This window comes from Lutra lutra, chromosome 3 (assembly GCF_902655055.1).
Source record: "Lutra lutra chromosome 3, mLutLut1.2, whole genome shotgun sequence".
Lineage (NCBI taxonomy): Eukaryota > Metazoa > Chordata > Mammalia > Carnivora > Mustelidae > Lutra > Lutra lutra.
The window spans coordinates 24,311,427-24,323,631 of record NC_062280.1 but is presented as its reverse complement, the minus strand read 5'-3'; the positions used below and the strand labels follow the sequence as shown (position 1 = coordinate 24,323,631).

At 33.9% G+C, this 12,205-nt stretch overlaps 1 protein-coding gene across 2 annotated transcripts in view; it reads right to left on the bottom strand.

Annotated features, from left to right (window-relative positions):
• SPAG16 (sperm associated antigen 16) overlaps positions 1-12,205 on the bottom strand; it is a 1,060,347-nt gene that overhangs the window by 911,862 nt on the left and 136,280 nt on the right. For both annotated transcript variants that reach the window (XM_047721011.1, XM_047721012.1), the window contains exon 10: positions 5,326-5,453. In XM_047721011.1, coding sequence (XP_047576967.1) covers positions 5,326-5,453 — 128 coding nt within the window. The remainder of the gene's footprint in view (positions 1-5,325; positions 5,454-12,205) is intronic.

Sequence of the window (12,205 nt, the reverse complement as noted above, 5' to 3'; positions counted from 1 at the left end):
CTCTTAAACCTGATTTAAATCTACCTTGCACTCCATTTCCCTGGGTTCTGCTTTATGTTTTTCTCCAGCGCTTATGGCCATCAAACATACTGTAGCATAGATGTGTTCATTATTGGTTTGTTACCTGTTTCTTACAACAGATATAAGCTCCCTGGGGACAGATTTGTGTGTATTTAGTTAATAGCCCACAATAGTGCCTGACAAATGCTCAATAATTTTCCTTGAATGAATAAATATGAAAGTACGATCTGTCTTTTTAAATTTTATTTCATTCTTTTTACATAGCCTAACTCATCTGTTTTCACAGAAATATAGTGCATTGGTCAAGGCAATTAAAGCAGTACCGCAGACAAAGCTAGATGAAGGTCGGGAACTCACCAGGCAACAAATGAATCAAGAACACATGTTCCTTCTAGCATGTGACTCATCACTTTCAAAGTCCTTTGATTCCAGGTAGGGAAATGAGGATGGAGATAGCATAATACCAGTGGAAGCCGTAGGGTTTGGATCTGGAAGTGGTGTACACTGGCTTTGGTCAGAATTGGTATCACATAGCTTAGCTTAGTTCAGAAGGCTGGGAGATATAATCTTCCAATGGGCCCAAGGAAGAGAAAACTGGGGTGGTGAGCATCTAGCCAGTCTCTGCCACAGATAAACTAGAAAAGCACTGACATTTCATATTCTTCTTTTTTTTTTTACTTTTATAAAATACTTTAAAATTAATGCTACATGGCATGCCTCTGGAGAACTATGATGAAAAGAGAGTAGAATGACAGGATTGAGCATGACTGGAGGAATGAAGAGAGAAGTATTAGTTACATTTTTTAAGAACTGTCTCTCTGAGTAGGTGATATTTGAGTTGAGATATTGGACAAGAAAATGTCAGATGCAAAAATGAGAGATGTAACAACACAAGTAGAAGGAAGAACTAGTAGTATACAGCGCCGGGGCAGGAGCAATATGGCATGTTTGCAGAATAGTGAGAAGACTGAGGAAGCAGAGGGTACTGGGTAGGGAATGTGAGGGAGTGTCTGGCCAGAGATAGGCAGGAGAAACTTGCAAAGCCTGGTATGCCACAAGATGAAGTTTGGATTTTATTTTAAAATAAGAGGAAGACATTATTGTGTTTAAAAGGGAATCCTGTAGTCTGATTTATATATATATATATATTTTTTTTTTTTTATTTTATAAACATATATTTTTATATTTTTAAAAGATCTGTTTGGTTATTGTGAAGTGAGTGAATTATTATAGGGTAAGGTAGAGCAAATTAGTAGGCTTTTGCAATAGTGTGAGAGATAGGGAAAATATGTAAATGTATTCTGGAGGAAGGGCCTTATCAGACTTACTGGTAGATTTAATGGTGGCAAATGCCCGGTGGGAGAATGAGCAATCAATCCCAATGACTCCTAGGACTTTAGCTTGAGTAAATTCACAGAAGTTCACATTTTGCTTTTACAAAAATGAGAAGATTAGAAGACCAGGTTTTCTGGCAGGAAAAAAAAGAGAGAGAGAGAGAGAGAGAGAATTCTTTCTGGGCATGACAATTTGGAGAAATTTATTAGATGCCCAAGTTCAGGGGGAAAGTCAATAGTAGAGATATCACCATGAGGATGATCACCATATGGGGAAGTATTTATAACCTGAGTATGGGAGAAGCCACCTGGGGAAGTGCAGCAGCTAGAAGAAGAAGCTGTAGGGGTGAGCCAGGAAGGAGAGGAGGGAGGCAGAATCCATCAGTCAGAAGTCTGACAGAAGAGGAAGAGCCCCGTGAAGATGCTGAGCAGGACAGCTTGGGAGTCAGCAGGGCCAGACAAATAATGGGGTCAGGAGAAGAAAAGCAGGTGTGGTAGGTTGATTTGACTGAACCTGAGAGTTAAGAAAAGAAAGTTAAGTGGCACTAGTGGCAGGCACTGAAAGAGCAAATGACTGACAAAGTAGTTTCAGGGCAGAGGAAAGAAAGGAAACTCCAGAAACTCCACTGGAGGAAAGAACAGAAAGAACAAGTAGAGGATGTTAGTTCCTTCATCACTGCTGCCAACGTTTTTGGTGAAAATGAGCAGAGCAGTTTCTGAGGAAACAGCATAGGTGTGGTGGAGGCTTGTCTGGCTAAAAGAAAAAAAGTGTTTTTAACTAATGGAAGGTACTGAAGGACATTTTCTATGCTGAAAGGAAGCATCCTTTGAAAGTAGGAAAAAGACATCTACCTAAATCAGAACTTAAAAACTCTCTTTAAACTAATCTGATTTAAAATCCTTCCGGTTCTTCAGCCTGTGGAATTGCACTCTATAGACATGCAAATTAGGTAAGACATTAAAAAATTTTAATTATCTGGAATTTAATATGCATTATTTTATTTTGACCTTGTTAGAAAAAACAGTAAAAATATATTTTTAATAAATCTGGTTTTCCAAGGAAAGAACATATAATTAATCTGCATATAAATACAATCTAATTAATTATTTTAATATTTAAGTTTAAAGCAATTATCAAGGGAGAAAAAGGATACTGGCCCAACTCATACCTAATTTAGTTGTATGTTACTGGCAAACTTGTATGCCTGATTGTAAAAATAGATACTATTTCCTCAGTTTCCTCAGTATTTTTCTTTAAAATAATTTCATGTCTTCTTTACTGTTTAGGAGTTTGCTTTTGAGTAAACCAAACCTGATACAAATTCTTTCTCCATGACTCTCAAAATCTCTAAGGGTTGTGTGTGTGTGTGTGTGTGTGTGTGAGAGAGAGAGAGAGAGAGAGAGAAAGAAAGAAAGAACGAGAATTTAGAAAATAATAAATGCCTTACAGAAATACAAAAGTTAAAGATAGCCTGTATAAACTAGCTGAATTCTAGCAATTATAGATGCTTATTGTTATTACGATACCCTTATCATCATCATCATCATCATCATTGTTATTTTGATCAAGAAATCTATACACCACAGAGGAAGAATTTAATTTCTTTTGATGGTAACTGACAAAAACAAATAAATAGTTACTTGTAAAACAAAAGCTTTTTCTTTATTCCTTAAAGAAATATATCAAGGAGACAATAAACATTTTATTACAGAACCATACAGTACCAGAATTTTTGCGTGTACGCGGGGGTAGGGCATGAATGATTTGGTTTTGAAAGTAACAGAAAATATGAAATTATTTGAGCAACACTAAAAGTTTATAACTGAATTTTATATTATGGCTAGTTAATGGTTGGTAGTCTAGAATGACAGTATAAAGATAGAAGAATAAAAAGGTGGGAAGAGAAGCAAGTATGTGACGATGAAGAAATGGTGGTATAAGGAAGTAGCAACTGAGACAAACTGGAAATGAAGGCAGGCAAGAAAAGGCTCAGGTTAAAAAAAAAAAAAGAACATGAAAAGGCTCAGGTAAATGAGTTGTCCCAAAGTCACAGCTTAATCTTCTTTTGAGGTAAGTTACTCTAGAAGACTGGTGATTATTCTTTCTACTAGTGATTGATTTTTTTCTTCTTTACTGCCTAGCTTATAATGTTAGTCTTCTCTCCTAATGGCCTAACTAGTGAAGACTGTGGCAGAGAAATTATTTCCTGGATTGCAGTAGTAGTTACCAGGGCAGCTGTCTTTCCAAAGGCTGGAAATAAAGCTGAAATTCAGATTTTGTCTTTTACTAAAAGTTAAATATTTCCCTCCTTATCGTCTCTTCATTTTCATTTAATAGAAGTTTTTCCCTTAACCTCCACTTAATGGTTGGATTGACCAACATTTCTTATTTTCTCTGTAAAACACACTAGTTGTGCTCATTGCACTTACCTATTTGGAGCTCTCAGACGATGCCCAAGTAGACCAGCACAGGCTATTCCCACCAGCTAAGCTCCCTGATTACAGAGAGTTCCAAGGAGTTTGTCATTAACCCTCCTTATAAGTCAGTCATGTTTGCTATTGTAATGTAATTAAAGATCAATCAAGGTGATGAAATATGAGTGTGATAAGGAGAACTGCTGTCAATGAAAATTAAAGGCATGCTATAGAAAGGTGAGAGGATCATCTTCGAGTGTCTCAAGTTCTTGATACAGATTAAGGAAATCACAAAATTGAAACTGAAAATGTAGACCATTATTGGTAAAGTTTATGCAAGAAATATGGTGTAGCATTCCAATCAATAGTCACTTAATCAAAGAAAAAGCCATGGCTTTACATCAAAAGACTGGCATGGGAATGCAAATGCACTGTTTTAAGTAGAATACTTAAGCTATGAATGTGTCATTTTTATGACTTCCTTTACTAATAGACCCTTTCAATTCATTAACTTACTGATTTTGATCAGGGCAGATAGAATCATATCTGCTGTGCTCTTAAGTAAGATAACACAGACAATAAATATTCTTGCTACATGGAAATAATCAAACACATAGGATTTAAAAAATAAGTAACACACCCAATCATTGGGAGCAGAGAAAAGTTTGCAAAAGAAAAAAAAAAAAACAATACTCAGCACAGGTTAATGTATGTAAGTTATTGGAGTTGGTCAGGATTTTATTCTGAGACATTTGTCCTCGTTAAATGTAATAGGAGCAATTACATTATGTTTGCCACATATTTTTCACAAACCTAAAATTTCTTGAAGATCGATGGCATAAACTTGGGAATATATGAACAAAGGTAAGAAAATAATATTACTGCCTAAACCATAATCAAAATGATATATCCATGATCATATATAAAAGCTACTTCCTAAAATTTTAATATACCACAGAACTATATGATAGAATATATGTACGGATTTGTCTACATTAATATTTTTCTTGAAAACTGAATACTAGTAAAAATTTTATGACTTAAAATAAGTTTCCTATGAATATAAATATGCAGATTTATAAAATAATGCATTTTAATAAATACCAAGTAATAAGTTTTGTCTTTATGATGTGATTATAGTTCACGAAACTACAGTCTAAAAAAAAAAATGATTTGTTAATGAGGAAAAAACATACATTGGTAAAATAATCAAATGAAATGCATAGTTGCTGAGATCCCATCTTGAAAAGAAATCCTACAAACCTCTCTGGAAACCACCTGTGCTTTATTTTAAGCCTAAACTACAACCTCTACAATAAACACCCACAATAGTGCACTTGGTCTGTACTGCCACCAAGTGCCTAAACCAATTAGTTTAAAGATTCTTGACACAGCTATAAGCAGATTCCTTTGTTGTTATGAGTAGCAATTTGGAAGCAGGCTAAGAGCAAACCACTTCGACCATGAATGGCTATAAGAGCAACACAATTTAGACATGACAATAGAATCTCAAAGGCATTAATAAAAGAATCAGAATCAAGATCAAGAATCCTACCAGCTCACTGGAAGTTCATGAAGTCTAAAAATGTTATTCAGCTTGTAGTCAAATTTTGCTGGACCAATATTTTCTTTACATAAATACAGGTTTGGATTTTGTTGCATATCTGTGGGAAATTCTGAATCCTAGAGGAAAAAGAAAAAGCAAGAGCTATGTGCAAAATAGCCATATCACTGCACACATTAAAATCATATTATTTAATACTAAATTACAACATAAATATTACTATTATATTCCCTCAGGAGTTACCTTAAGTCCTTCATTTCCTATTTAAGTTTTGAGAAAGCATGCAAAAAAAGATAAAATGTTAAATAAGGCACATATCTATTTATGTAAGTCTAAACTGCATGCTACATGGAAAAATTATTTAAAAACAGCCCCTATTAAATTATAATTAAGTATAATATGGTATTGTCTTATATTATTGGTCAGTTGTCCTTTTTCAATAAGTTTCCATCCCCAACAGTAATGTCAGCAGATCTGTGATTATTCTTATACTCCTTTGTCCTCTATAAATGGTGAACCAAAAACACTTTCGTTGGGAAACAGAATAATAACATAAGTTATTGGATTAATTATGGTTTTCTTCTTAAACCTGAAGACACAGGGCTAATTGAAAGGTACTTACTAAAGGTAAAACACTTAATTATTTTGAATCTCACCTACAGAATAATCCACATTTGCCAAGCAATTTTTACTGGAGATCAAAGACCAATTTTAGTCCATAAGAAAGTAGCAGTGGAAGGAAATATGCTATAAACAGGTACTTAATTAATACTAATAATGGATGGATTAACGGCTTAACTCTACAAAAGAAGGAAGTAATCAACCCACTCATACTCTAAAGGCAGTTTTAATACTTTAAAACTGCCTTTAGAGAGGGAGGTATATCATTTGTTTGTGTACTCATTCATTTATTCAAAAAATATTTATAAGAGCTACTTTATCCCAAACATTTTTGTAGGCATGGGGAATCCACCAAAGAACAAAGCAGATAAAAAGTTTTGCCCTTGTGGAGGTTATATTAGAGTCAGAAAATGATACAACCAATTTTTATGAATGAAGTATTTTTCTGACTAACAAAGTAATACATATTCATATAGAAATATCATGCATTCCATATACTACAAAGAAAAAAATTAAAAGAAACCTTATTTTCACCACACAGATATAACCACTATTAGCACTTTGATATAATATTACATCCCTCAATTTTTATAAATTTGAGACCATATTCTATTATCCACCCTCCATTTTTCATTTAACATAGTGGTATACTACATTTTCATTCTATTTAGTATATTTTGAAAGAATGCCATATTTTATTCAATATTCAGTTATATTTGTTTTCCTTATGCTTATCAATGCTATGAACAGACTTTTCTGTCTATAAATCTGCATTTCACTGATTATATCCTTAAAGCACATTTCTAAAAGTGTAATAATTTGAATAAAATACTGAACATGATTCCTCTTCACAGATTGCTCTTCAGAAATCTTGTATGAATTTATATACTGCCTGTCATAAAATACTGTGTGCAATTCACCACAATCTTGTTAATGCTATCCATCCATACATACACACATGTGTAATAGATGTAATACATTCAAGGATGGGTTAAATAAGTGATGGGTGTTAAGGAGGGCACTTGTGCTGATGAGTACTGCATATTGTATGTGAGTGATGAATCACTAAATTATGCTCCTGAAGTCATTACTATACTATATGTTAACTAACCAGAATTTAAATAAAAACTTGAAACAAAAAAAAAATCAACTAAAATAAAACAATACATTCAGTCAACTGTTTATTTAACTAATACTTATCATTGAATGTCTATTTCATGACAGGCACTGGTTTTAGCTCTTATGTCTTTGAACAAAATAGACAAAATTCCCTTCTTTGTGGAGACTGCATTCCAGCATGAGGACACCATGGACAATAAAAATAATAAACATGTAATTTACATTATATCTAAAGGTAAAACTGTTAGGGAAAATTGTTGTTAATTCATATAAAAACTATATAATATTGACATTTCTTAAATTAACTGATTAAGTTTTTGTGTTTCTTTTTTCTTTTTTTACTTCATCTTTTCTGAAAGGTATGTCTACGTCTTTTGTCCATTTTACTATCATTGTGATGATAATTCACTTTAACAATATTGCTTGCATTGGAAATGGAGGGAAGGTAAACTATTATGCCAGACAAGGTAGCAAGGTGAATCAGAATCCAGTCTTATATAATTTTTTGACTACAGGGAAAAATCTAGAACCATAAACTTATTATCCCCAGCAATTTGTATAAGCACTATTAAACCAATCATTATATAAAACTAAAATAATGAGACACTTAATAAAATCTTATCAACTAAGCTTAATAAAACCTTCTCAGCTACAGCCTCTTTGGTGTAGCTGAGAAGAATACAGGAAAATATAAAAATACCTGAACAGATATTTAAAGGAAGATTTATAAGGGCATTGAAGGCCTAGAAACAGCAATCCTATCTAAACATAAATGTACCTGCAGAGGTAAAATGTAAGACCCCTTCCATTGCCCAGCATGTATACTGAAATGTTCCAGGAAACAAAAGCAAATGGGCAGGCAGGATCGGTAAGGCAAGTGCAGATACATAAATAAGGATTATGCATAGACAATAGAGGGAGCAAAATAAATTTTAAAACTATTCTTTCAAGCTACATGCCATTATCATTTCTCTGTATTGACAAGGTATAACTGGAGGGCATAGCTAAGCTCTCAATAATATGCTTCCATAGGTCAGCACTTCTTTATTCTGTCTACCCACTGAAACCATCAGGCAGATTTTTTTTAAATACCGATATCACGGGATCACACCCCAGACCAATTAAGTAATAATTTCCCAGGGTAAGGCTCTTAAGTTCGTATTTAAAGTTCCCTATGTGAAATAAAGGGATTGAAAATTTCTGGCTTTCTCTAGGGATTGAGTTCTACCACATACTAGCATGTGAATTAATCAAGCTTTTTAACAAATTTTTTAGGATGCATTTTCCCATCTGTAAAATACAACCAAAAATCACACCTAATTAATAGGCTACTGTGGGGACTAAGTAAGATAACCTCTGTAAAGCAGTAATCACATGCTTAGCACTTAATAAATCTTTAATAATCTTTCACTATTTCTGCGGATATTTTAATTATTGCTGTGATTAGTGGCACATGTTAATTTCAACCAGTTAATAAATTCATTATGAATTATATCATACTGTATTTATTATAAAATATTTTATCCAACTCAACTTTCAGGTTTAATATTCTCCTGGGATATTGATTAAGGCAGATTTTAGTATGATCCCACCTGTCAGAATCCCAGTCCCATATCTAGTTAACTGTTGGTTATCTGTTTGTCCCAGGATCAATAATAAAAGGAACTCTTGCTCCGCTGGCCAGCCAGTAGGAATGTTATAGTCTCCCTTCCTGCTTATAGTCAAAGGATGAAAAACCTGATGAGTAACTCTCTTGCTATTTCAGGGATGTATCAGTACAACATTCCCTGAATCCATCCTGATTAGGAAGCTGGACTATCTACTTGGCCTCCTTCCATAAGTCTCCTAGTTACCCAGGTGTCTTCCAGGCCCTGTATCTATCCCTTTCAACTCATGTCTGCTTCTCTATCTTGTTCTTTGCTTTCCATTGATCTGACATTCAAGGGAATTACCCAGACCAATTTTGAACCCAAAGTTCAAGATTATTGATTGAACATTTGAATGTTTATTCTTTATTAGATACTATGTTAGTTACCAGATCAAAAAAAGAAGTGGAATACATCCTTCCATTGAAGGACTGACAGTCTCATGAAGGAACAACATAAATGAAAAACTACATCATTGAGAAAAGCTAGAGTGTAAATATGCAGAAGATATTAAGGTGAAAAAACAAGCAATAACTCTACTGGAATGAAGTAGACATGCAATTAATATCACTAACTGCAGATATTGTCATTATATTGATAGATTCCATGGACTGATAGAACTCTAGTGCACCAGTATGGCCTTGCTAATAGTTAAAATACTGAAAGATATTCATACTACTTGGAAACAACTGAAACTCTGAGCATGTCCTCCATGTTCCTCTCCCTCTACCAACCCTAGCCCCTTCTTTGGTTACTAATCCTTGCCCCCAACTTATTCAGCAAAATGCCCTAATTAAAGTAATTGTTAGCACACCTGAGCCTTCAGGACCTTTCTCCCATTCTACATCCAGCATCCATCTTGATTGGTCAGTGCCCATGTTAAATAATGGTTGTTAAATATTTTGGCTATCACTCTAAATTTATATGTATTTATAGAGAATTAGCTCTTTGATAGATTATTAACTAAAAAAGAAATGTACACAATAGCATATAAATAAAATCATCCCATTTTTAATAAAGTAAAAAGGATCTACATGGTAAGCACTAATGTATGTATAAAACATTTTTTGGAGAGAAAAAACCTAACAGTGGTCACCAATGGATGTGGTAAATGGAGATCAGAACAAAGGGAAGAGAATCATTTATTTTTAATATTATATCTTTCTTTACTGTTTGAATATTTTGCCATAAGCATGTAATTTTTTTCCTTAAATTATCAAATAAAATAATGTATATAAGAAAAGTAGTCCTACATGTCTGAAACACTCTTTAACTTGTACACAGTATTATCCCCCTTTTTTAAGATCTTATTTATTTATTTGCAAGAGAGAGAGAAAGAGGAGCAGCAGAGGGGGAGGGAGAGAGACATCCAAACTCCCCACTAAGCAAGGAACCCAAGCAGGGCTTGATCCCAGGACCCTGAGATCATGACCTTAGCTGAAATCAAGAGTCTGATACTCAACTGACTGAGACACCCTTCCTGCATTTCCCTGCCTCCCTTGCAATTAAATTGAGGTAAAGTGATTGGGTTTTGAAATAGGCTATGAGCAGAAATGATATAAACCACTTCCAGTCCTAGCCTTTAAACACCCTGACATAGTTCACCATTTTTCTTCTCTTGCCACAATGACTTTGGAGAGCCATGTAGATGACAGACGGCATAGATGACAGATGGCTGCCCACATTACTTTGTCATTGAATGGAGGAAAGCCACAGAGTCATACCATCCACAAGTTAAGAATGGACCTTTGTTGTGAAGGGCTTTGGATTTGCATCTTACCTCTTGCAGCAGCTAATGTTGTTTACATTGACCAATATATTTTGGAAATGATTATGATTAATCATCAGCCATTTACATTAATCTTTAAAAATTTAAAGGTAAAAGATGAATATTTTAAGATAGATACTACATTAAATAAACACCACATTAAAACATATTTTAATGTATTTTTTTCTCTTCTTATTTTAAATCCCCATGTGGATTTACCAGAAAGGGAGAAGTTTTGTTCAGGCTTCTGTGCCCCCATTATTTCATTTATCACTCAAGTAGTCCACACCTGCTGACAAACTTCACACATCACCATCTATAATGACTGACAGCTGACATTATCAACAAGATTTCATTGAGCTAATTGACATTTACAGTCTAAATATGAAAATGGAAGTGAGTCAGAGAAATCCTTCCTTACTCAGGGATTTGTTCAATTCCTTGACCTTTATATTTGTTTGTATTATTGTGGTCTTAGATTGTAGGGAGAAGGATTTCACTTGCAAAATGCTGTTTTCACATGTACTTATTAAGCCTTTTTTATCTAATATCCTAAGTTTCTAATTATTCTTTGAAGTTCCTTTTTCTTTTTTTTAAATAATTTTTGTTTTAATTTATTTGACAGAAAGGAAGAGTGAGCACAAGAAGGAGACAGCAGAGGGAGAGGGAGAAGCAGACTCCCCGCTGAATAGGGAGCCCAATGCAGGGCTCAATCCCAGGACCCCAGGATCAGGACCTGAACCAAAGACAGTGGCCTAACCAACAAAGCCCTGCAGGTGCCACTAAAGTTTCTACTGTACATGACTGTATCAAGCAAAATAATTTTAATGTATGTTAAAGCTATCACTCAGTCCTTCTTTGCTTTGATCCATATCAAATTAGAACAGTGTAAAGATCATCATATCTTTTCTTCTTAATAACATGGTAATCATTACGAACACTACCACTGAGTAATACAACTTTGCCTACTTTTTAGTTTTTCTAACTATAATAATTATGCTAATTCCTGCCCTCTTCCTAGTCCCCTTTTCCTGCTCTTTCTAATCTGCATATAGACCCCAAAATACCACAACTAAATCTGTTAAGAACACCATTAAGAACATTATTTCAACTATGCCAATAAGGTTCTGTATTAGAACCTTCGACCTGGGAGTACAGTAGTTTTTAATGTGGGTCATTGTCTCCAGTGAGATCCCCTGTTGTCTTCCTTCCAGTGTAAGTCTACATTTTTGGTGATCAAGTCTCCAGAAAAGACTCAGCAAGAATTATGCAATAGAACTTGTTATGAAAACTAGATTAACTTTTTGAGAAGAAAATGTAGAACATTGCCTCTTATCCTGCTTCCAAATGAATTCCGGATGAACTAGATTTTAATGTTTAAAAAAAAAAAAGAAATCATAAAATCCACAGAAAGCACATACAGCTAAATATCTATATGATCTGGGAATGTGGAAACCCCTTCTAAACATAACATTAAAGAAAAAATTGTGAAGTAGAAGACAGGTATGTTTGATTAAGTAGTTTTTTAAACTTCTAAAAGAAAAAACTGCAAGAAAAATATTGGTGTATTAAAGTAATATAATTACATATAATTTAAATTTATTATTTAAAATCATAAAAACTAAACTCTTTTGAAGAAAAATGTACAGAAATTATGGATACACGTCACCCAAAAAGTAATCAGTAAACATATGAAAAGATTCAGTCTCACTAATAT